At 42.2% G+C, this 27,097-nt stretch overlaps 1 protein-coding gene across 4 annotated transcripts in view; it reads right to left on the reverse strand.

Moving 5' to 3' along the window:
• Positions 1-27,097, reverse strand: part of TMEM131 (transmembrane protein 131) — a 129,035-nt gene that overhangs the window by 53,530 nt on the left and 48,408 nt on the right. For all 4 annotated transcript variants that reach the window (XR_013543502.1, XM_020809554.3, XM_020809553.3 and 1 more), the window contains 8 exons: positions 15,731-15,847; positions 13,604-13,726; positions 11,469-11,549; positions 7,157-7,307; positions 7,010-7,066; positions 5,779-5,840; positions 2,823-2,931; positions 879-987 (listed from right to left, as the gene is read on the reverse strand). Coding sequence is in view for 3 of the 4 variants with exons in the window: in XM_020809554.3 (XP_020665213.3) it covers positions 879-987; positions 2,823-2,931; positions 5,779-5,840; positions 7,010-7,066; positions 7,157-7,307; positions 11,469-11,549; positions 13,604-13,726; positions 15,731-15,847 (809 nt within the window). In the remaining variant the exon portion in view is untranslated. The remainder of the gene's footprint in view (positions 1-878; positions 988-2,822; positions 2,932-5,778; positions 5,841-7,009; positions 7,067-7,156; positions 7,308-11,468; positions 11,550-13,603; positions 13,727-15,730; positions 15,848-27,097) is intronic.

Consider the following 27,097-nt stretch of genomic DNA (forward strand, 5'->3'; position numbering starts at 1 on the left):
AAGTAGGACAGCCACAGTTCTAACATGTTTGCTTCTAGAGATAGTTCAGTCTTGATTTGATCTAGAACCCACTTGTTTGTTTTTCTGGCATTTCAGGATATCCACAAAGCTCTCCTGCAGTATCATATTTTGAATGAATCAGTTTTTTTCCTGTAAGCTTTCTTAACTGTACAACTTCCACACCCATACATGGTAATCGGTGGTAATTGGAAATACAAGAACGTGGAAGATCTAGGTCTTGGTCGCCGGTCAAACTTTCTTACACTTGATCATCTTTTCTAATTCCTTCAAAAAATACTAAAAGAATTAAGCCACCAGGACAGGGGATTTTAAGCATGGCATAACCACAAAGGGCTTCAAAGAATCACCCTGAAAAATATATCATTTAATAACAATATTATTAGAGAGAAGGTCTCTGCACTTTCATGTTATTGTGTATTTTGTCATTGGATAGCAAAGTAATAATTTTATTATATGTTTTGAATATCCTCAAACTTTCAAGAAATCATGAGTGGAGCACAAAATCAAATTCCTTTTTTTGTAATTTTACTCATTAAAGCAAAAGTTAGAACCACCACTTCAGAATAGTTAGCATACAGTTGCCTTATTTAAACAAAAGTATTTGCTATGAAGGGTAGTGTTAAACTCTCTGTCTCCCCCTCAGGCCTTTATGTCCAAGAACGAAAGGACAGAAGTTCTGTGCAGCCTTTATATAGTACCAAGATGTTACACAAGCTAGGATATTATCCTTTCTGAAATAATTTCTACTTCCTACAAGCAGGTATATGAGTGGGTAGTTATATATCTATGAAAATGATGTACAAGTTAATAAAATGTAAGGTAAAGTTTTAATATACTGTATTTCAATGCAAGCTTACCCATCTAATACTTCTGCTTGATATGGAATTTCAAGTTTTGAGTAACTCTTCTCCTTTGCTTTAACTGTTATTTTTCCTGAAAACTGTGAAGGTCGTTTTGCTTTTGATGCTGTATTTATATACATACACAAACACATGGATAAAAAGAAACAGTGTTACTATACAGAAACAAATACAACACCCTAGTGAAACTATCCACATTTTAAAAATGATTTTCAATAGTGTTTACTGAATGTAAGCATGTTGCTCTATAATACATAGAACATAAGGGAACAATAGAACAGTGTACAATTGCTATCAATAGTAATCACATAATATTGTCACAGCAAATTTAATATGTGGGAAGGATTCAAGAAGGAATTTAGTAAAACAAAAATAATTAAAGTTCTGGTTGATCAAGAACCATGATATTCCATTTTGATAACTTAAATGTTTTATAAAAAAAAGGTAATATTTTAATATGCAACCATGGTTTGGTTCAAATAGTGGAGTACAATTCTTCTTTAAGGTAATACTTGCATTGTAAAATGTCTTTAAAAAAGTGGGGTAGGAAATACTCTTTCATTTTATTTCAATAGAAAAAGGAGATAGGATCATCAGTGAAATAATTCTCTCTCTACTCTCCATGCATTGGTGCTAAATAGTAAGAATAAACATTAAGATTTCTACAAAATTTGCTGAAGTGGAACCAAAAGGGAATGATACTTTTTAAAAAGTGGTTGAAATCCTATCAGTGGAGCTGTGCAAGAAACAAAGATGTCATAATCACCTGTGACTATGCCACAGATGTTTGAGAGCAATAAACTTCCTGGAAGCCCCTAGCCAACCTCTGGAGGTCCTTTGACCTGAGGCAGCCTTCAGGGCCCTTAGAATGGGAAGAGGAATACTTTAAAACAGGGGTCCCCAACCCCCGCTCCGTGGCCTGGTGCCGGTCCATGGCCTGAGCCAGACCGGGCCACAGAGACAGACGTCCTGCCCTGCCCCCTGCATGCACTCACCCCTGCACAGCTGATTTGCGCATGCGTGCACATGCACGCCCACATAAGTGCAGTGCTGCCATTTGCGCATGAGCACATGCGTGCCCGCACAAGTGCCACACCGCCATTTGCGCATGCGCATGACCGTGTGCTTGTTTGTGCGAGAGAGCGTGTGCTTGTTTGCGCATGAGCGTGGGAGGTCCCTGTCTTCCCCAGCCGGTCCATGGGGTGAAAAAGGTTGGGGACCCCTGCTCAAGGAAGCTTTTTGTTGCCCTGAAACGGCTACAGCATAGTTGCAGAAGGTGACATAATCCTCGCTGTACAGTGTAAAGTGCAAACAAGACTTCAACCAGTGTTTCCATGCATGTGTACAAATACATACACAACCACGTTTCTATTATTGAAATTATTGTAACTATTAACTTGTCATGTTCCCATGTGGCTCCTGCTTGTTTCACCATACTAAGAGTTCATGCTACGGGTCTTTCAGCTACCACCAGTTGATTACATCAGCATTGTTTATTATTAATAATAGAAGTCCCGTCAAGGTGTCATTTTTAAAAGAATCAAATAGAAATTGTTTATTGTTACAGATGATGATGGTTCGAGCAATGTTGTTAACTCTTAACATCCTCCTTTATCCACTCTCAACCACCTCTCCCGCCCAAACTCCAAAACTCTCTCAACTCTCCTTTTTCCCCTCTTCCTGCTGAGTCTCATGTCTCGTGACTCCACCCCTCCAGCACCATTGGTCTATGCAGATATCACATTAATATTCATGACCTGGGCAGACACCACAACTACTAACTACTAATTTTAAAAGAAAAGCAAGTATAGATGCAAAAGTTGCTAATTAGCTCAGCCATATTAACTTAAAAAAATCATCTCCTGTATGAGGGTTATATCTTTTTCAAAACAAGTTGTGCTTGGTTGTGAAAAGTAAGTGTTTGGCAACAATACTACTTACCATCAAAACTAATACTTGCAACTTTGGTATATTTACTTTCAGAAGCTCGCAATGTAATTGGCTTGAAATGTACCGTGATAGCTTCATTTTGTGGTGTTGGTCTAACACTCTGAAAAACAGAACAGTTATTTAACAGCATATCAACTGATAAACAAGCTACTCTAAAACTGTCGTGTTCTGTATGAAATAATGATCTGAAAATGTACTCAAGCTTCTTGGAACACAGGATAAGGAACATGTGGTCTTTCAAATGTCACTGGATTCATCTCCCGTTAGCACCAGGCAATCATAAGACACAATGAGATGTGCAATCAAGCAGTAACTGGAGAGCTGTAGACTTCTGAACCATGTTGAAACAGAAGGAACTTGTCATAGAACTGTGAGTAAGGACCAGAGATATGGGTCATATCACTAGTTTTTGTTGTCTTTCATTGGGCATAATTTTAAAATGTACATATTTTTGTAAAATTGCATGTCAAAACGAATTTTTGTCTGCCCATATTTTTCAAGTGTATGCACAGTCTTTCACACATTCTCCCCCATCTAAGCACATCATGCACTTCAGAAATGTACAGACTCCTGAAGCATGCTGCACTGTGCACTACTGTAGTCTTGGGAAACACAAAGTGAAATTGGATTTCTGGAGGACGATGCAAACCTAAAATGAATTCTTCTCCATCCATAAGCAATGTCCCCCTCAAGTACCATTCACAGCCGAAACACAAATACAAAATTCCACATTTACTATGCCTACCTGATGTTACTTTTTCAACTGTAACTTCTTTTATTAGAAAATATGATGGAGTGCTCAATTCTGCCTAAGATTCTGTAGCTGGTTGAAAATGTCTGATCACTTACAGAATTCTTTTCAAATTATAATAATTGAGATTGTACCATACCACAGAGAACATCAACTGTTTTAAGACTTGCATTTGCATCATTTAAATGTTATTTTAATTTTCAATATCTGCAATTCTACACCAGAAGCAAAACTAAACAGCTGAATGCACATAGCACGGCATTATCTATCAGCAACACAAAAGCACAGAAACCGTAGAAACACCTGCAACCATCTCTTTTGCATGTTGTCTAACTGTGGTTAACAAACTTCTCTTAAAGGATGAAAAAACTGGTTAATACTATGATGGAAATCTGTTTCACACTGATGTTCTAAATGAACAATTTCCACACAGATATATAGATCTCTTGTATACTGTATCACCAAGCAATTGAAAGCTTAAAGTATTATGGACAAACACCAGTGCTGCTTGCCCACAAATAGAAACAGCACAGTTGGGGGGAACAGAGGTTATTTCTTCCTGCTGTTCCTGAAATTTCATGTGGCATCCTCCCATAGCAAACATGCAATGGCATAAGAAGGGAGAGAAGAGGAAGACCTGTTCCAGAAGCAAAACCCAGTTTATGTAATATTAATTTTTTCCTTACAACAAAGAGATCAGCTGTGTTATCATACAGCACTAAAAGTTAAACACTGACAATGCAACTGTGAAGTAGATGTAAAATGTTCTTATGTAGAAACAGAAAGGTTATAAAGAGCTTTATGGCACTTTAATATTAGGAACTATGGTTTATTTTTTAAACATTACACAACATTCCACCAGCTTGCAAAATGGGCAATGAATGTTTTTATTATTGTAATAATTGGCAATAATACCATGTAAGTGTCTTAAATAAATTTCTTTCTTGGAGTATCTGGATTAGATTTCTGCTAAATATAGTCTTGGCCTTTTCTATGACATCGAGTGTGACGTTTGACACCAATTTCTCCCTTGCTTTTAAGCTCTGTTAGAACAAACTCCAGGAGATATCACTCTGCTCCTTTACCACAACCCTATGTTTACAAAATATTTAGAAACTGCTTAATAATATCTGACACTTCCCTAGACCATTCTACATCTAAAATGGTAGCAGAAATCAGAACAAAAGAGTAAAAAACAGCAAAAATTTGTAGCATGAGTCAATTATTCTTTTACCAAAAAATTAAAACAAAACGTCAGAGAAAAAAGTTGTAAAATAACACAGCTGAGAGGGTTTGTTGTATCACCCCCTTCTCAGCAATTCAACACATGCTGCCTTTGTTATTAATGGGTAAAGGGACGCTATCAATCAGAAGTATCTCCTGTGTCTTCCTGCTGCAGTGCTGAATTAGTATTTCCATTTTTTGTTCGCTTACAGGAGGCTATCTTTCGGTTACTAACCCAACAATATGAAGTTGGACAGCTACCACTAAACTAAACCATGTTTTTCTCACTGTGTCCCAGAAAGACCAGTATCCATAAGGTCATCAAAGTATGCAACTCTAGAGGCAGAGTTGGTTTCAATTAGTGCTCTTCAGTACAGCTTATGATGTATGTACGATAGTTTACTTTTTGAAAGAAAATACTTAACAAAAACAGCAGAATTTGTTTAAGTCTGAGCCCAGGAAAGCCATAGGCTATCTCTGTACGAGAACAAGTCTTCATTCTGCTAGTGATGTTAGCAAGTTCGAGGGCTGCTGTCTAAAGATGATGAAGAACTTTAAATATACACCTGTGATCCTGAGTAAAAAAACTGCAAGGATGCAAGTTAAAGATGGAAAGCTAGGGGGTTTCAGCTGAGTCTAAATGTGCAATCTTCTCCCATCACTCTATCCACACTGGCTGGAACTCCTCTAACACAGAGGGTGTGCTGACTAAATGTGACGGAAGCTACAGTCCAAAAACATATGGAAGGCTGCTCATTTCCATCACTGCTGTAAAAGGACACTGGCAGAGCATTTCATGAGAAAAGGAAATCTTAACAAGAAAGCATACACTGAGTCAGATTGCAGTGAAGAGCAGGAGGGAGAATAAGAGGACAAACTAACAGAATTCTGTCTTGAGTGTGTTCAAGTTACTGATGCATAGGAAAACTGAAAATTATCATGAGACTGTGAAATTAAAGAAGCAGTACTTACTGTTATCGGCACGTCCTTTGTTCCTGAATTTAACAAGTGTAGATTTAAAATTTTTGGCAAATCTGTTGGAACCCAATAAAAAAAAAGCCATTAAGATGCAAAAGTGCAAAAAAGGGATAATGTTTTAATCACATTAGCTTCTTGATATTTACTACAATTATCCAATGCTGACAACTGCTAATTGTCCAAGTTTGAGAATGAAAACTAATCAAGACTTTAAGAAAACCATGCTGGCAAATAGACGTAAATGCAATAAAAATGTTTTGAGGCTTGAATTTATAGCAGTTTCTTAATTACGATGGAAACTGTATAAGGCATCACTGGTATGCTCATATATGGTAAGTTTACAATGAAGACAGACAGATATTCCAGATGGGAAATAACAAAAATCAGTTCACATGGACAAGAATTCATTCTAGCCTAATAACTGGCATAGGAGGAGCATTGCTATAGCTATAAAGCCCTATATGGCTTGGGTTCAGGTTATTTGAAGGATTCCATCACTCCATATGAGCCTTCTCAGCTCTTAAGACTTTCTGGGGAGGCCCTCCTGTCGGTTCCACCATCTTCCCAAGCTCACTCGTTGGGGACACAAGAGAGGGCCTTTTTCAGTGGCTGCTCCCAGGCTTTGGAATGTGCTGCCCAAAGAAGCAAAGTCCTTCCTCTTTGGGCAGGCCTTTAAGCAGTAAGTTATCTCAGGAATGCTGGTTTTTTTAGCTTACATGTTTTTAATGTTTTTAAATTGTATTTATACTTGCTTGTTTTAATTTTACTGTATGTTTAATTGTTTTTATTGTTATATTTATATAGTGATTTTAAACCTTATTTTACCTGTTGTGAGCCGCCTTGGGTCTCCTGTGGGGAGAATGGCGGCATACAAATAATTGATATAAATAAATATAAATGTATTGATTATGCATTCACTGGGACAAGATAAGTTTTGGAGTGTGCTTATTGGAAGCCCTTTTCATGTTTCAAAAATCCAGTCATTTTATTTTATCTTCAATATTTGTTTTGTTACATATCACAGGTAAAAAGCAGCAAAAATATGGCAAAGTAATACTATACAAAATAGTATGGAAATATATATAAAGATGTTTCCCCATATCCCCAGTTCCTTATATGTAAAATGTACAGAAAAACTTCTAGAAGTTCTTATAAACTCCTTTTAAAAATGAGCCACTTCTACTTATTCTGAAATTATTACTGCACATTCCAATGTAAGACTTACCTTGTGTTCTTAATGTACCAAAATCTAGCATTTCTGTTGATGAATAAATTCCTGGGGCTTTAAGAGAGGAAAGAACAACATGAGTATTTGTTTCTGCTTCAGCAGAAAAATAATATAGAGCTGATTAAACGTGACATTTTTACAAACCTGTTGTGACTTCTACCTCTACTGGAAGAATAATGAATTCTGTGCTATCTGAAGCATTTGTTTTTATTCGAATGAAGGCTGTGTAATTATCTGCTTCTCTTGAAGAAAAACTGGCTCTCATAACTCCTTTTGTTTCATAAGGGGGGATTTCCTATTAAAACAGGCAATTGTACAATATTACAAACTCAACTGAATGAAAGGTCTACAAAACTATTTACAAAAACAGTTGAAATATGCAATGTAGCACAAGCATCTTTAATTAATAAGAAAAGTTAATACAAGAAATTCCCTGGAAAAAGCTGAAATAAAAGTATCCAAAGAACATTTTCATGAACAGATCATCAATAGAACTGCTACTAAGAAGCAATCTGACAAGGGAAAATATTAAGGAGTCAGCACATATTCTGATTTATATTTAATATTTGTTGCATGGAGCCTCATGGCGCAGTGGTTAAATCGCTGTACTGCAGCTAAAACTGTGCTCACGACCTGGGGTTCAAATCCCAGGTAGCCGGCTCAAGGTTGATTCAGCCTTCTATCCTTCCGAGGTCGGTAAAATGAGTACCCAGCTCGCTTGGGGGGGGGGGCAATGTGTAGCCTGCATAATTAAATTGTAAACCGCCCAGAGAGTGCTTGAAGCACTATGGGGTGGTATATAAGCAGCACGCTTTGCTTTGCTTTGCAGAAGGCATTAATATATACAATCTAATAATAGTACAGTGGTGCCTCGACTTACAAAATTAATCTGCATTGGAACGGTGGCCATAACTCAAAATTTTTGTAAGTCACAGCACCATTTCCCATAGGAATGCATTGAAAACCGATTAATCTGTTCCGGCCAAAGGAAAAACAAAAACAAAAACAGAAAAAAGAAAAGAAACAGAGCAAGTCGTGACAGCCGCAGTGGGAGGCCTCCCGGGGTTCCCCACCGCCGTGGGAGGCCTCCTGGGGTTCCCCGCCACTCTGACCACCGCTGGAGAAGCACGGCTTCCCCACTGCCGTGAGAGGCTTTCTGAGGTTCCCCGCTGCTCTGACTGCTGCCGCCGGGGAAGCCCGGGCTTTCCTGATACCGTGAGAGGCCTCCTGGGATTCCCCGCCACTCTGACCGCCGGAGTGGCAAGGATCCCCGGGAGGTCTCCCACGGTGGCTGTTAGGGCGGGGGGGGAACCCTGGGAGCCTCCCATGGCGGCGGGGAAGCCTGGGAGGCTGAGCCCAGCCGGGATGGTCTGGTGGCTCGTCTCCCAGTGGCAGCAGTGGTGGAAGCCCGGGAGGCTGAACCTCCCTTTTCCTAACCATTGGGGTGAAGAAGCAGCCTCTTCACCACCAACAGTTTGAATTTCCTGCCCTTTTCCCCTGCCTTTTTTCCTCCGTAACTTGAAGCTCTGGCCATAAGTTGAAGCAAAATTTTGCTGCTGGAGCTTTTTGTAAATTGAAATTTTCGTAAGTAATTTCAGTAGAGGCCCAACTGTATAAGGAAATCAAAATGTGAAGTGGAGAAATACAGTTGAGAAAAAAAATCTTAGGAGAATGGAATTATAATTTATGAACATTTCTCATCACAAAGACAAGAACTAGGATTCAAGATTCCTCTAACATTTGTATGTTACACAAATAATAATCTGTGGTATATCCTGAATTCAAATCTATTTATAACCTGTGATATATTGTGTAGATATAATATGCAGTGAAACTCAGAGCTTTAAATATTAGGTTTGAAAATTAGCTTGGTTAGTGTTGCTAAAACATTTATACTTGTTGAATTAGCATTATTAATTTATTACTTAAATCTTAAACCTGAAGTAAAGAGTAGGATTCACAGGGCTCTTAAACTGTGTTGCCCAAACTGACCCCCCAGCAGACTACAAATTCTGTAATGGAATTATCAATGGTTAGGATGCAGTATGTCTGAAAACTAAGGTTAGGATTTTCTAAAACACGGGACCTACTCTACAAAGAGAGACCTATGCCCCATCATAACCTTGCCTTTACATATAATTCTTTATACTACCTTCATGGCACAATGCTAGAAAAGCTATTGCAGAAGGCACAGTGAGTGTTGAATGCTCTCTTGAACACTAATTTCAGTCTGCAGCCACCCATTTTCTATCACACCAAGCACCTAAACAGAGCAATCATACAACTGAAAACTACTGACGTCTAATCTCCCTTCAATCATGCAAACGCGTTTAGGAATTTAGACTGAAGCAAAATCAATTTCTTGAGTTAGATTTGGGGAGGGGGAGTGTAAGACTAAGCTTTGACAATTTGCATTATTTATAAGTGGTCAAAAAATTATTGGCTCTGTACAGAACAAAGTTTCCAAAGCTGGGGTTTCAGATGCTTTTGCACTATATGTCCAAGATATTCTGAACACTGTCATGGTTGACTGAGATTTCTAGGAGTTGTAGTCAGAAAAAAAAAACTTGCATCCCGATAGCCTTGATTTTGAGGCCGTTCTAGATGGGGGTGATACAATTTCTCTTTACTTATAAGGTTTTGAAATATGAATATATAGAGACCACAAAGGACAATATTTCATTAGAGGTGTGAATGTGTTTTCTCTTTCAGGAGCAAGTGTGCATATATGTGCACTTGGAGACTAGAGCAATTAATAATGATGTTTAATTACTTTTAATGTTACCTCTAAAACATTTTTAGAAACATTACATTTGTTGGTGGCATTTTGCCCCATTTGACCAAAAAATGTAAAAAATACATTATACACTTTTGTTTCTTAGAACAAGAAAGGAAAATATATGATAGGACTCACATGCAGTTCTATGCTATTAAACATGAAATAAAATGACACTGAATGGTTTACTCAGAAGTACAGTGGACCCTTGACTTACAGACGGCTTGACTTACAGACTTTTTGAGTTACAGACTTCTCTGGCCACAAAATTTAGGTTTGACTTGCAGACTGAGATTTGACTTACAGACCAGAAAAAAACCAAAATGGAACAAAAACGGCCTGTTACGGGATTAATCGGTTTTCAATGCACTGTAGGTCAATGGAGACTTGACTTACAGACTTTTTGACTTGAGAACCGCCTTCCAATACGGATTACGTTCTCAAGTCAAGACCCCACTGTAACAGAAAGTAACTACTATGTGTTCTTCTATACCAGCGATGGCAAACCTATGGCACGCGTGCCACAGCTGGCATGTGGAGCCCTTTCTGCTGGCACAGGAGCCATAGGTTGCCAGATCACTACACCCCCCGCCCTCCCCCCAAACCTCAGGAGGCATCAGCAGCCGGTACTGGTGCTTCGGCAGGCGGACCCGGAGCAAATGGTGCTGGCAGCAGAGGGGCCTTGAGGCACCTCTCTGCCGGATTCCCCCCTTCTGCCGCCACTTCCGGTTCCACCACTTCCAGGTCTGCCACAGCGGTAGCACACTGTTCCCCCCCCCAAGTCTGGGCACACAAGCCCAAAAAGGTTTGTCACCACTGTTATATACTATCAATCTGATTTTTGCCTATTAAATAAAAGTCTGTAAGAGGGTTGTCCCCTCCTGTTACAGAATTGTTTAGTTTTGAGTAAGTGTCGTATTATACTGCACCTCTACAAAGTGATAGCACATTCTTATTCTACACTGCTGAAATATATTCTATAATTATATCCCCCTCTAGTAATCCACAGAAGGTGTGTACATGTAAGAGAGGGATCCTATGATCTACTGAGGACAGGAATACAGGTACAGTGGTGCCTCGCATAGCAACGTTAATCCGTGCAGCAAAAATTGCTGCTAAGCGATTTCGTCGCTATGCGATTTTAAAAAGCCCATAGAAACGCATTAAAACCTGTTTCACTGCCTCTAAAGCCATTTTCACTGCCACTAAAGCGAGGAATCCGTGCGAAAACACAGCGGGTGGCCATTTTTTACCCGGCGGCCATGTTAAAAAATCATCGCTTTGCGATGATCGGTAAGCGAAACAGGGAACTGATCATCGCAAAGCGAAAAATCCCCATAGGAAACATCGCTTTTACGATCGCAAAAAGTTAATCGCTATGCAGTTTCATTGCTAAACGGAGTGCCCGTTAAGCGAGGCACCACTGTATCAGACTGATGAAAGCTTACCACAATATATAAGTTTCAAAGATGCCTTTGAACTGTTTTTGAAGCAAGCGAACAACTCAGTATAACATTAGTAATGTTACATTATGTATTGTCAAGATGGAAGTGATTTCTAATGACCCTAATAGGGGTTTCAAGCTATTTAAAGAGTTGTTTTACTAGTTCCACACCTGAGTCCTAATCCATCACTCTATCCACAATGCCACACTGAGAATCTAACATTAGTAATACTCACCCATAATTTTCTTGTGCCCCCTTGTTGCCCAGTCGGAAGCTCTAGGTGGAGATCACCTCCACTTGAATACATTTCTACTACCTGCAAGAATAGGAAAACATGAAAATAAAAATGTAATTATTAATCAAGATATAACTAAGTTCAAATAAGACACACTGAAGTAAAATGGATAGTCTACATTGAGGTTCAGGTCACATCATAAAACCAAAACGGCATTGGTTGCCCTGCAAGATGGAGGCAGATGGGGGAATATAACCCTACTAGCCCTCATTGATCTTTCTTTTGTCTTTGATATCATCAGTCATGGTATCCTCCTGGGATGCTTACAGAGTTTTGGACTTGGGGGGCTCCATTTTTTGGTGGTTCTAGTTCTTCCTCAAAGGCTGGTCAGATAGTACAGCGGGGGGGGGGGCTGTCCACTCCTTGGGACTTAACAGGATCTCCACAGTGATTAGCTGTCTTCCTAACATTCTTTAATATCTATATGAGGCCATTGGAAGATGTCATACAGAGATTTGGAGTTTGTTGTCATCAGTATGTGGATAACACACAACTCTATCTCTCCTTTTCCTCATCTGCACGTGATGCCGTGCAATTCCTTGAATGCTACCTGGAGTCAACAATGGATTGGACGACAGCCAATAAACTGAAACTGAATCCAGATAAGATGGAGATCCTATTGATGCAAGGACAACTGGACAGGTTAAAGAGATATTTACCTGGCCTTGGTAGGGTTAAACTCTCCTTGAAAGATCAGGTTCGCAGCTTGGGAGTAATCCTGGACCCAGCTCTATATGGAGGCACAACAAGAGCCTTATGGCCCAGTGGTTAAACTGCTGTACTGCAGCCAAAACTGTGCTCACAACCTAGGGTTCAATCCCAGGTAGCCTCATGGTTGACTCAGCCTTCTATACTTCCCAGGTTGGTAAAATTAGCACCCAGCTTGCTGGGGGGGGGGGCAATGTGTAGCCTGCATAATTAACATGTAAACCACCCAAGGAGTGTTTGAAGCACTATGGGGTGGTATATAAGCAGCACGTTTTGCTTATTCTTTGCTTCTGATTTCAATGGTGTATTTTATCAATTTCAGTTGATTGCCCAGCTGCACCCTCATCTGGATAAGAAATGTGTAACTGCTGTGGTTCATGCATTGGTAATCTCTAAAACAGACAAACGTAGGGTTGCCCTTGAAGTCATTATGGAAACTTCAGCTGGTCCAAATGCAGCAGCCAGACTGATTACAGGTACCAGCTTATATTAACAAATGTTCATAGTCATGGTATGTCTTTATTGGCTCCCTGTTAATTTCCATGCTCAATTTAAGGTGCTAGTTATAACCTATAAAATCCTTAACAGGTTAGGACCTCAACACTTGACAGAATGTCTCAGCCATAAAATTGTTAACTGTCCCACCTGCTCCTTGCAGTTCTTGATGTTGAGAACTGTAACACTTAAGGGGACCAAAAAAGGCAACACTAGGAACAGGGTTTTCTTGGTTGTAACCCCCTTCCGTCTGGAATATGTCTTCTACACAGATTATCCAGGCACCATCCTGGAATCTAATTTCTCAGAAAGCTAATCAAGACTGTATTATAGAAAGCTGTCTTCTGCTATGTAGAAGTTAATTAGTTAAATAATAAATAAATAAATAAATGAATGAATGAATGAATGAATGAATAAATAAATAAATAAATAAATTTCCACATGCAAAACATCCTAATAAATAATAACCATGTGCCATCAAGTCAATTCTGATGTAGGGTGATCCCTTTCAGGGTTTTCCAGGTACAGAACACTCATATGAGTTTTACCATTCCCTTCTTCTGGGGGTGCCTTGGGACTGTGCAGCTTGTTCAAGACCACACAATCTGGATCTACTCATAGAATCGAACTGCAAACCTTTGGCTGCAGCCAGATTGTTAAGCCGCTGAGCTATCCAGCCAGCTAAAGTGTATTAAATGTATAACTCAATTATGACCACTAAGGCAAATATTTTAAATTCAGTTAATTGTATGGATAATACTGAAAGCTGGCAAAAAAAAGGATGAGATTAAAGTTTCCTAGAGGCATCTGAAGTACTTTTAATATTAAAACATTTAAGGAGTAATTATAAACATGAAAGCATTCTTACTCACCTGCAAAGGTTCACTATGGGGGTTGTGTATATTTATTATAGGAGAAAAACTGCTATTCACAGGAACTTTTGCCCCAATAAAAGGACGTAGCCTGTAGGGGTTTGGTACTCCTACACCAAACACCTATTCAAAGGGGGAAAGAAAAAGAAGAGGGGGAGAGAAAGAAAAAGAAATATTTCAATATTCCCATATGTGTATTTCTGTTATGCTTTCTATCTTTAAAACCTGCTCAGCTGTAAACAGCAAAGAAAATTTCTCTAGACAAAGATTATCTTTATTCTAAACTGATTTCAGGCAAGTTTTAATATCCTTAGGCACAAGAAAACACTGAAGTTTTTCTTGCTTTCAATATCTACTAGCTAAGCTTTCATCAGAATACAATTCTTGCTTTATACCTAGATTTAAATTTTGTAGTACAGTATACAGAACTTTCACATACCCTATCTGTATGATTTAAGCATTGGCTGCACTTAAATTATCATGAGTACGCACATAAAAATGTGCATAATGGTCTGGTCATTACTTTACACAGCATCAGCATAATGTGGCCACATGCTGCTCCTCCCAAGTCAATTTGTATAACCCCCTGACCTCCAAAATACTACAGTGGGGTCTTGACTTAAGAACGGCTCGAGTTAAGAACATTTTGACTTAAGAACCGCTCTCATAGGAAAATATTGACTTGACTTACATACTTAGATTTGAGTTAAGAACTGAAAAATACCACGTGGGAGGCAGGGAAAGTGCAAAATTTGAACTTTCAGTTAACTGTTGGCCAGTGAAAAGGGTGCCTGTCTGCTTCCTCACTCCTCCCAGCGTTTAGAGAGTGGATTGGGAGACAGTCTTCAGACTGCCTGGTACTGTCCTGCCTGGACTGTATTTTCCCTGCCTTCCCTGAACCTTTCTTGACCTAAGAAAAAAAGAAACAAAATATCCCCCTCTAGTGGTCGAAGGCAGAATAGCAGCTTCCCATTAGTTTCTATGGACGGAAAAGAGCAGATACGGATCAAATGGTTTTCAATGCATTCATATGGGAAATGCAGATTTGACCTGAGAACTTTTTGACTTGAGAACCGCCTTCCAATACGGATTAAGTTCTCAAGTCAAGACCCCACTGTATTTAAACAACAAAACACACACATTGCAGTTTGGTGCCAGAAAAAGGGCAGCATATCTTTTTAAAAACTTTAATTGATCCAGCTGATTCAGGAAATTTTCAATCAGATTGAATACTTCTTGGTTTTTGATTGAAAATTAAACTGGAATTATTTGGTCCAGCAGAAAGCTCTGTCAATTTAGCCAGGCAATTAAGACAACATGTACATAAAAATTACAACCTAAAACAATATTAACCCAATAAAAAGTATAAACTAGCAGACTGTGCCTCAGACATCTTTGCCATGGGTGGCTTTTTTGAAATGTGGATATTGATGTAGCCTCTGTCCTGCCAGTGATAATAGAATTTGGCCCCTAACTCAGCCAAGCCTCCCCATGCTGTCCTTGTATATGCAGTAAAAAGTTCCTGGCAACTATGTTCTTGCAAAAGCTAGTTTTGTTGTTTAAGTGCTCTCTTTCCCTTAAATTTTTAACACGATGAAGTACTGAAAAACTAATATATTAATTGCAATTCTGCTATAAATCTTCATGTTTATCATCAATATTGTCCCTCTTAAATCAACAGCAAACAGAAGTTATAGTAGTGTTTTAAAGGTGAAAATGGATTTACTATTGTCTAAGATGACCACACAAGCTGAAAGCTTAGCATTTGCCCAGTTCTTTGCTTATTTCTAAGCTGCAAGATGACACGCAAGGAGTATTACAAAAATTATTCTCTCAAATGCAGAATATATGCATAGTTTATGGTATAATTATAGCATTATCAAACCCTATAAGCAAATTACAGCTGAGCAACATCTTATTTTATATACAGGTATAATTTTAGACTACCATTTACAGCTGTTAATTTCAACAGAAATATTTTCCCTTTGAGGGCATGAGAGGATGGCAGTCCTCAGAGATGCTTTGCATTGAACCAAAATACATGTATGGAACCTGACACATTATTCAAATTAGTATTTACTTCTTACACAATTATTAAAGAAGTGTTAAAATGAAATTTTCTATTACCTGATAAGTAAATACTCCATGATTAGATGTATTAATAAATAATGTGTTTTCTACATTTCCCACCATTCTTGCAAGAAAAACTACATCAAATGATGTGTTCCCTCCTGGAAGGATTTTCTGAAAAATAAACAGCAGACATAACATTAAATGCTATTCATCTGGAAAGTATAATATTTCAAGAATGAAGCTTGTATTCAAAAGGAGATGAATGTTGAAAATGACATTAGAAGCTGACAGTGAAAATGATACATGCGCAGACTAACCACATGGTGTAGTAGAGTGTGCTGAACTGTTCTCAACATTTATTTATTTATTCATTTATTTATTTTGTATCATTTATATGCTACCGTTCTCATGGTGAGGGGACTCAAGGCAGTTCACAATGTCAGAACAAGCAGTACTAAAAGCACAATAAATAACAGGTTAAATGTTTTTTTAAATTTAAATCAGTTTTTCCATAAAAACACACACATTGTAGCAACTTTCACAGTACATAACCATTGCATAAAATAATAAAAATGAAATTTAGCTCCTTTAATCTCACCCTTTTGTTGAGGTTGGGGGACTAAAGAAAAGGCCATAGGCCTGCTGAGACTATCCTGCTATATATAATCACAACACAGTTCTGAGCATTTTGGGAGTGTCGCTCAGGTGGAACTAGATGGAATATTGAACAGGTTTACTTTTTATGGTTTTTTTTGTTCATTATGTGCAGGCAGAACTGCTGTATTAACTAAATCTTGCATTAAGCCAGATCCAGCAGCAGCTATAATTAAATGACAGAATTTTCATAGGAAAAACAGGAAGTTTCAAGCACTTATACATTCTTAATTTTAAATAATATTAAATGCATTACCAATTGGCTGTCTCATTTGCTCCACTGACATTATAAAACTTCTCTATGGAATCCAAGAGCAAAACATTTACCCTCCAAAATAAAATATTTACTTTCAGAGTTTTGCTTAATCTACTCTTTCTTGCTAAGGGAGCAGGAGGGATAATCTAACCAGAATGTAAAGCATAAAACAGCTTGGGTTGAAGTTGACAACACACAGTCCATCTGCAGTATCAGAACATGCATTTTTATTAGTACAGGTTCTAGTTCCAACCAAAGACAAAGAAATATCCATAATAAGAAACTTTATTAAATGTAACGATTCCTTCAGAGACGATGTGTGGTGGTTAGATACCTCCTTTGCTGCTATTCAGAGGGCTCTGAAGTTACTTTCCACATAGTCCTACTCTCCTACATACACAAAATTGCTAAATATTAGTTATTTTAGGAGCACTAAAATTTGCAGAATACCATCCTGCAACATGTTGACAGAATCCTATTGGAATTTTGTTGTAGTACAAGAAAAATTACATAAACTGTGACAGAGAATTGCGGCCAATTAATGAAGTGCCAGTCACATGTCTGGTTGCATGCCATATGCCATGAGGTGACCAAAAACATGTTAATAAACTGCAATTTGCCACTGTGTCGCATGCAAATTTCATTTGCTCCGGACTAAAATCCCAGAAAGATTTTCTGGTCCCTGGGTTACTGCAAAAAGACTCTTACCAAGATAAGATTCATCAATTAATCTCTGCATTAGTTTGGAAGAATTTTCCAAACATCATTTTTCTCCTCCAGCTATACTAGTTATTAATTATTTCATAAATGCGGGGGGGGGGGGGGAGGAGCAAAAACAATGATCATTTTTTGTTGTTTAGCATTCAAGCTGGATGATAAAAAAATAATCCTCAGAGTAATACAGTGGATCCTCTACTTAAGGAATTAATCCATATTGGAACAGTGGCTGTAAGTCGAAAAGTCTGTAGGTCGAATCTCCATTGACCTACAATGCATTGAAAACTGATTAATCGCACAATTGGCAGTTTTTATTCTATTTTTGTTCCATTTTTGGTTTTTTTCTGGTCTGTAAGTCGATTCTCCGGCTGTAAGTCAAATCTAAATTTTGCAGCCAGAGAAGTCTGTAACTCGAAAAGTCTGTAAGTCGAGCCATCTGTAAGTCGAGGGTCCACTGTATGAAAGCTCACATATTACTTTGCACACTGCCATTCTGTTCTTGTGTGGAATGGGTTCTTCTAGTGGAGCAAAGCAAGAAGCAAAGCAAAGCAGTTACTTCATCACAGAATAATAGAATTGTTGTAGGGTTGGAAGGGACCTTGGAGGTCTTCTAGTTGAACTCCCTGCCTAAGGCAGGAGACCTCACACCATCCCGGACAGATGGCTGTCCAATCTTTTCTTGAAAACCTCCAGCAATGGGGCACCCACAACATGGGGAGGCAAGCTGTTCCACTGCTGAATAGCTCTCACCGTCAGGAAATTTCTCCTTATTTCCAGGTTGGATATCCCTCTATGAGTTTCCACCCATTGGTTCTTGTCCTACCCTCAGGAGAAGAAATGGAGAAGAAATCGATGCCTTCTTCCTTGTGGTAACCCTTCAGATATTGGAAGACTGCTTTCACGTCTCCCCTCAGTCTTCTCTTTGTTACGCTAAACATATCTAGTTCTTTTAGTCATTCTTCATAGGATTTAGCCTCCAGTCCCTTTATCATCTTTGTTGCTCTTCTCTGCACCCCTTCCAGAGCTTAGGCGTCTTTTTTGTACTGTGGTGACCAGAAATGGACACAGCATTCAAAGTGCGGCCGCACCAGCACGGTATAGAGTGGTACTATCACTTCCCGTGATCTTGGTGCTATGCCCCTGTTGATGCAGTCTAGGACTGTGTTGGCTTGCTTGGCAGGTGCAGCACACTGCTGACTCATCCTTAGGCAGTGGTCCACCAGGATACCTAAATCCCTCTCACAGGTACTACTGTCAAGGCAGGTACTACCCATCCTGTACCTGTGTATCTGGTTTCTCCTGCCAAAGTGCAGGACCTTACTTTTCCTACCACTGAACTGCATCTTATTGGATAGGGCTCAATTTGGATTCTTCTGAATGTTGAGTCTATCATCCAAAGTATTAGCAATTGACTACAGATCACAGTAACATTACAATATACCAGGTTTTATACACTATATAGCTCCAGCTATCAGAATTTAATTAAACCAAATAAAACTGAAGCACAATAAAGAAGCAATTACTGTTATCATCTGGTGACTTCAACTCTTAATTGTTCTTAAGATCACTGGAAGAGTGGAACAAAAACTCTAAGATGGTCTGTTAAGGACCGCCAAAGCTCTTTTTAAGGTGAATGATGGTTTCCAAAATTTATTTTAAAGGCAGTCTGCAATTATTGTTTGCCAGTTGATCACTTCTTGATTTCCAAAATTTAAAAGCAATATAAAACCACAGTTAAGCCTGCTTAATCATGGCTTGATGTAATATGTGAGTTGAATACAGTAGGATACCTGTAACTGGGAGGGTGGTTAGTTCTACAATCTACAATGGATGCCTGAAACAGAAATTACAAGAAAATCCGTCCGTCCGTCCGTCCGTCCGTCCGTCCGTCCTCCCAACCTTCCTTCATTTATTTATTTAACTTATATGCCGCCCACACTACCCAAAGGTCTCTGGGTAGCTTACATTTAAAATACAATAAAAAGACAAAAACATATAAAATGCAATTAAAATATATACTCTAAAAATTGCCATCAGAACCCACAGCTGACATTATTTCAATTAAAAGCCTTCTGGAATAGGAAGGTTTTGACCTGGCACCGAAATGTCATCAGCGTCAGCACCAGATGAATCTCAGTCAGGAGGGCATTCCATAGTCTGGGGCAGCTGCTGAAAAGGTCCTTTCTCTACAAGCCATCCCTCTCACCTCCTTGAGGGATGGCTCTTTCAAAAGGGCCCCCTGGCTAGATCTTAACTGCCAGGTAGGTTCATATGGAAGGAGGCGGTCCTTCAGGTATCAAGGGCCCAAGCCGTTTAGGGCTTTATATGTCAAAACAAGCACTTTGAATTGGGCCCAGGGCAGCAACTGGTAACCAATGTAATTTAAACAGAATCGGTTTGACATGTTCCCTAGCAGCCCCACCACTCACTAGCCGCGCAGCTCGATTCTGGACCAGTTGCAGTCGCTGGACTGTCTTAAAGGCAGCCCCACGTAGAGTGCATTGCAGTAATCTATGTGAGATGTTACTAGTGCGTGCGTAACTGTCATGAGACTCCGCTCGATCAGGTAGGGCCGTAGCTCATATAATTTCCGCAGCTGAAGGAAGGCGCCCCTGGCCACCGAGTCCATGTGGGCTTCCAGTGTTAGACTGGGGTCCAGGAGCACCCCCAAGCTGCAGACCCTGTCCCTTGGGGGAGTGTAACCCCATTCAGGGCAGGGAAAGGCCATCCAGCCTGTCCAGTGAAGCATCCACTAACAGCACTTCCGTCTTGTCTGGACTGAGATTCAATTTATTAACCCTCATCCAGTCCATTATCAGGTCCAGACACGAGTTCAGCACAGAAACTGCCTCACCTGGATTGGTGGAAAACGAGAGGTAGAGCTGAGTATCATCAGCATATTGCTGACTCCCCAGCTCAATCCTCCTGATGACCTCTACCAGCGGTTCCATGTAGATGTTAAACAGCATGGGGGACAGTATCGAGCCCTGAGGAACTCCACAACATAAATGCCATGGGACAGAGCAACTGTCCCCCAGCACCACCCTCTGGACACGGTCAGCCAGGAAGGAGCAGACCACCGTAAACAGTGCCCCCAACTCCCAACCCAGCCAGCCTATCCAGAAGGACACCATGGTCGATGGTGTCAAAAGTTGTTGAGAGGTCCAGGAGTATCAACAGGGTCACACTCCCCCTGTCTGTCTCCCGGCAAAGTTACAGGGCGACCAAGGCAAGTCTCTGAACCAAAACCCGGCCTGAAACCCGATTGAATGGATTTAGAAAATCTGTTTCATCCAGCAGCGCCTGGAGTTGCTCTGCCACAACCCGCTCCAACACTTTGCCCAAATAAGGGAGGTTTGCCACTGGTCGGTAGTTAACCCCCAGCCTTGGGTCCAGGTTAGGCTTTTTAAGGAGTGGACAAATTACTGCCTCTTTCAAGGTGGAGGGACCACTCCCTCTCTCAAAGAGGCATTCACAGCCTCCTGGACCCAGGTGCAAACCCCCCCTGGCAGATCTTCCAATTAGCCAAGATGCACAAGGGTCGAGCGAGTGGTGGTAGAACGGACAGATCCAAGCACCCTGTCAACATCATTAGGTCTCAACAATTGAAACTCATCCATTAATACTTGACCTAAGCACAGCACACTGGACACATCCTCTGATTCTGCAGTAATAGTGGAGTCCAACCCACTGTGAATCTGAATGGCAAATGAATGGCAAACTCATCACAGTGAGCTGATGAACAGTCAGGGACCTCCACCGGATTTCCCGGTTGAAGAAGATCCCAGATCACCCGAAACAGCTCTGCTGGACGACATTCTGAGGAAGCAATACGGCTGGAGAAATATTGCCATTTCGCCAGCCGTATTGCCATGAAATAGGCCTGATAATGGGTCTAAGTCGTGTTTGATCGGACTCTCGGCGGGATTTCCTCCACCTGCACTACAGCCATCTCCCCTCTCGTTTCATCACCCACAGTTAAGAAGTATACCAAGGAGCTGTCTGGGCTCTGCGTGCAGGGAGAGAGCGCTTAGGCACAATCGTGTCAACTGCCCGGGTCATCTCCCTGTTCCATAGGGTGACCTGAGCTTCAACAGGAGTGCCAATCATATCAGACAGATAACCCCCAGAGCATTCAGGAAACCATCTGGATCAATTAGTCTCAAAGGGCGGATCATCTTAATGGATCCCCCACCCTTGCAGAGGAAAGAAGCTAACAGACTAAACTTGACCAGGAAGTGGTCTGACCATGACAATGGGGTCACAACCAGCCCATCCACCTCCAAACCACCATCTTCCAGTCCCGTTGGAACATACAATGGGACAGGACAAAAGCCACAAGGGACCACCCTTTTATGTTGTATATAGGGCCACAGCAAACCATGGATAAGTGGAACCATGGATACTGATCCCACTAATGCGGGGGTCCTACTATAATCCTCTTACGACATGTTTATAAATTTTCACTTTACTGGACACATGCATCTTAGTTTTAACTGGTAATAAGTAATTTTGAATGTTATACAGCAGCACTTATTTTAACACTTTAACATGGGCTTTAACATTTTGCAAACAGCCACTTGTCATTGGTAAGAACAGGTTACTTACCTGTAAACATGGTTCTTTAAGTGGATTCTCTATGAATACACACTGATGGGGTTAAACAGCGCCTGCGCTGGTTCCTCTCGGAATTTTCCAGAGCTATGAGGGAAAAGATACAATGTTTGAGTTGCCCTGCACTGCGCAAGTGCAGCCCGCCAAAAATCCCCAGTTCCATGTGCCCGCACATAGAGAGAGTTGGAACTCAATCAACAGTGACGGACACGTGGGGAGGTTGGGCGGGTCGTGTGTATTCATAGAGAATCCACTTAAAGAACCATGTTTACAGGTAAGTAACCTGTTCTTCTTTAACGTGGTTCTCTATGAATCCACACTGATGGGTGACTACCAAGCTACTTACAGGATGGTGGGCCGTCACTGCAGCAGTGATGTAAGGATAGCCCTCCCGAATCTGGTCTCATTCTGGGCCCTGAGGTCCAGTCTGTAGTGCTTGATGAATGTGGATACACTGGACCAGGTAGCTGCTCTACATATATCGGGGATGTCTACCCCACGCAGCAGGGCCGTGGATGTAGCAACAGCTCGTGTGGAATGAGCACGCAGTTTTTCAGGGAGAGGTTTGTGCTGCAACTCATAGGCCAACGAAATGGTGGAAACCAACCATCTGGACAGGGTCGACGTCGAAGCAGCAGTCCCTTTACGTTGGCCATAATAACACAAGAACAGTCTCTGGACTTTCCTGAAGTCCTTGGTCCTTGAGATATAAAAGGATAATGCACGACGAACGTCCAAACAGTGGAGCGTACGCTCAACATCTGAAGAGGGTTCGGAAAAAAGAGTAGGCAGCAACAGAGGTTGGTTGACATGAAAGTCTGACACCACCTTGGGAAGGAAAGAAACATCTGGGTGTAACACTACCTTGTCCTTGAAAAATTGGAGGTAAGGGGAATCAGCCCGGAGAGCCGCCAATTCACTAGCCCTACGGGCAGAAGTGATTGCCACAAGGAACAAAGTTTTCAGGGATAAAAACTTCAGGTCACAGGTAGCCATTGGCTCAAAGGGGGGACGAACCAGTGAGTGTAGTACTGTCTGTAAGGACCACTGAGGTAATGGCCTTCTCACAGGGGGTCTCATGTTGGTCAGACCTCTGAAGAAAGCTTTCACCGTTGGATGGGAAAACCATCTGGAGGATTGAGATCCCTTGGGTTGGAAAGTTACAATGGCTGAGGTGTATACCTTTAAGGTAGACTTGGTTAAACCAAGATCAAACAGGTGTCTGAGATACAGTAGCAATGTAGATAAAGAGACGGGAGATGCTTGTAAACCCCGTTCCGTAGTAAATTTGAGAAAGCCTTGCCACTTGTGTTGATAGAGGCGGATGGTAGAAGGCTTTCTTGCCTTGTCAAGAACTTCCATTATTGACGGGATATCCTCCACGCTGTCAATTGGAGGGAGTCGAGGTCGGGATGGAAGATCGACCCCGAGTCCTGAGTTATTAGGTGAGGAATGAGAGGAAGCTTGACCTTGTCGATTGCTGTCTGCAGAAGTAGAGAGAACCAAGGTTGTCTGGGCCACCAAGGTGCAATCAAGATTGCTTCTGCTTGCAACTGGAGGGCTCTGACTACTGACCTCTGAACCAATGGAATGGGAGGAAACAGGTAGAGAAGGCCCTTGTGCCAAGGGATCATGAAAGCATCTCCCAATGATCCTGGGCCCCGTCCTGCCCTGGATGCGTAGCGGAGACATTTCTTGTTGGAGTGCTTGGCGAACATGTCGATTGTCAGAGTTCCCCACCTGTGGCAGAGTTCCTGAAAGATCTCTGAGTCCAGTTCCCATTCGTGATTTTGAGTGGGACGGCGACTGAGCTCGTCTGCAACGATGTTGTCTGTGGTGGCTATGTGGATGGCTACTGGGTAGATGTGCTCCTGGTAGCACCACTCCCAGAGATGTATTGACAGGAACAGAAGGGACTTTGATCTTGTTCCTCCCTGCTTGTTCACGTAAAACATCGCTGTGGTGTTGTCTGTGACGAGCTGAATCGCCCTGACTCTCACTAAAGGTAGGAAGGACTTCAAAGCCTTTATGATGGCTAGCAGCTCCAGATGGTTGATGTGCAAGCCCGTCTCCTGGGGGGACCACAGAGCGTTGATCTGATGACCCTGGCAATGGGCGCCCCATCCGAGTGGACTCGCGTCCGTAGTGACTTGAGTTGTCAAATGAAGAGGACGGAAGGGACGTCCCACCAAGAGGTGAGGTGGGAAAGTCCACCATTGAAGCTGCTGTGCAAGCTCCGGGGTGACAGTAAGAAGCTTGTTTGGACTGTCGAGGAGTGGATTGAAGAGGGACAGCAGCCAGATTTGAAGTGAACGCATCTTGAGGCGAGCATGGGACAAGGTCGCCGTCGTAGAAGCCATGAGGCCCAGTAGATGTTGCGCAAGGCGTGCTTTTACTCTTGCCCCTGGCCTGAATTTCTTTATGGCTTCGTGCAACTTTCTGATGCGTTCTGGAGGCATGAACATCCGAGCGTGCACAGAGTCTAGCCTCGCTCCGATGTAGTCCACCACTTGAGATGGATTCAGCTTGGACTTTTCGTGATTCACGGTAAGACCTAGTGATTGTAACGTCTGGAGAACATACTGAGTGTCCTTTAAGGCCTGATGTTTTGAGGTCGAGACAATCAGCCAGTCGTCGATGTAGGGAAACACTTGGATCCCTTGAAGGCGCAGGTATGCTGCCACGGGAGCCATGCACTTGGTGAAAGTCCTGGGTGCTGTGGAAAGGCCGAAGGGTAAGGCCACAAACTGAAAAATGGTGTTGTTGAAGAGTAGACGCAGATATTTCCTGTGGCTCTTGTGTATGGTGACATGGAAATATGCGTCTTTTAGATCCAGGACCACAAACCAGTCTCCTTGCCTCAGAAGATGGAGAATGGACTCTAAAGTCACCATCTTGAACTTGCGTGGTTTGAGAAACTTGTTGAGGCTTCTCAGATCGAGGATGGGACGGAGTCCCCCGTCCTTCTTTGGTACCAGAAAGTATCGGGAGTAAAAACCGTCGAGGACATCCTCTGATGACACCTTCTGGATAGCCCCTTTCTGAAGGAGAGTCAGGATTTCCTCCTCTAGGATCGGATCGAATGATGTAGGGTTGACCTGTCCTAGAGGAGGCAACCTTATAAACTCCAGGCGGTAACCGGAGGTGATAATGTTGAGAACCCAGATGTCGTTGGTGATGAGAGTCCAGTTGTGAAGGTAAGGAGAGAGGCGGGTGGTGTGGGAGGTTGGCAGTGGAATGGTCAGGGAGTCAAAGGTACTGTTTCTGTTTTCTTCCAGGTGCTTTGAAAGACTGCCTCTTACGGGACGGTTGGGGCCTGAAAGCAGTAGATGAAGAGGGAGAAGCCTGAGGCGGGCGTTGGGAAGAATTGCCCCCATAAGGACGGTAAGTACTGGTGGAAGGCTGTTGGTAAGACTGGGTGGTGTACTTTGGACGCCACTGAGGTTTGGATTGTCTAGGTGGAGGTTGGACAGAATATGACTTTGCCGTTTTCTTACTTTTATGTAAGTTTTCCAGGTTCTCATCAGTATTCTGGCTGAAGAGGCCTGTGGCATCAAAAGGTAGATTTTCTACTCTAGTCTTAATGTCCTCAACAATGTTGGCTGAGCGCAGCCAAGCATGCCTTCTCAAAGTGATAAGGGAAGCAAAATTCTTGGACGTGGCCTCTGCTACATGGCGGGCGGCCAGTCGTTGATATTTGGATAGTGTGAGAGCTTCCGCATGAGTATCCAGACAGAGCTGTCTAATGTCGTCTGGAGCCATTTGAAGGGCTGGAAGAACCCTAGACCAAAGTTGTTTCTGGTACGCGCCCATAGCCACCAGATAATTCACTGCACGCAGAGTAAATGTGGTCATAGAGTACATGCGACGTGCCAGAATCTCTAGCTTCCTTCCCTCCTTGTTAGTTGGGGTAGGATGACCTTTTGTAGGAGTCTTAGTAGAGCTAGACTCCACTATTAAAGAGTTGGGTGCGGGATGCATGACTAGGAAAGAGGTGTTGTCACCATGGATCCTATAGAGATTCTCGGTTCTTTTCGAAATCGAGGTAGCATTGGCAGGGTGCTCCCAGAATTCCTTAATAAGATCCATCAGTTCAGGTATGAAGGACAAACTGACTGGATGTGTTCGTTCGGCCTCGATATCCCCGAAGATGAGATTCTCTTCTCTTCTCGGGGACTGCTCAATTGCAAGTTTCAAAGCCTGAGCCATACGGCCAACCATTTGGGTGTAGGAAGAAAAATCTTCCGAAGGAGAGGATGGTTTCAAGTTCGCTGCCTCTGGAGGCAAAGGTTCCCCAGGGATCGGAACTTCTAAGGACACCTCCGACTCGGTGTCGTCGTCCGCACCGGAAGATTCCTCTCCGGGATGCTCCTCCTCTGAGTGGTATGGGGAGGATGGAGGACGAGGTACTTTCGGCCCCGAAGGTGTCTTTTTCGGGGCCGGAGGGCACTCCTCTGCAGGTCATCGAGGTGGCACGACAGGCGGTGCAGTCGGGGCATCCTTTGGCGCCGTAGGCTTACCGGAGCCCGTTTCCGAAGGTCTATTCGGGGACGGGGTTCGACGCGGAGAATGTGACCGAGAGGATGACGAGTAAGAGTACTTAGATCTCTTTCTCCTATGTCTCCTATCTCTTGAGGTGGAAGAAGACTCAGTAGAAGAATCCCTTCTTCGCCGTCTCCGGTGGGACCTCTTCCGACCCCGACTGTATTCTGAGTCGGACGGTGAGGAGTCCCTTCGGCGTCGGTGGCCTCGACGGTGCCTGCGTCGATGACGGGGCTTTTTCGGCGATGGTTCGTCGTCGGCAGAGTGTGAAGCTGGGCGCCGAGGGACTGGATCTTCGACTGGCTTGGTAGGTCGACCCCGTGGGGGGGAGAAGACACCGATCGACCCGACTCCGAGAGGAGTGAAGGAGATCGGGTGGTACGCCCAGTAAGTATTGGGCTGAGCGGTATGCTTTCGGCGCCGGCAACGAGCTTGTCGAGCTGGCTAACCGTAGGCGATTTTCCCAAATCCACCGGAGGCGGTTGGCGAGGTGGAATGGGGGCGCCTAAGTCGGAGACCGAATCTCGGTCCCGAGAAGACTCCTCAAGAAATGGAGAAGGCACCGAAGCCGAGACAGGTGGGACGACCAGGGTAATCTCCTTGGTCTTCGCCTTAGTCTTCGACGCAGCCTTGGACGG

Source organism: Pogona vitticeps, chromosome 3 (assembly GCF_051106095.1).
Source record: "Pogona vitticeps strain Pit_001003342236 chromosome 3, PviZW2.1, whole genome shotgun sequence".
Taxonomy (NCBI): Eukaryota; Metazoa; Chordata; class Lepidosauria; order Squamata; family Agamidae; genus Pogona; species Pogona vitticeps.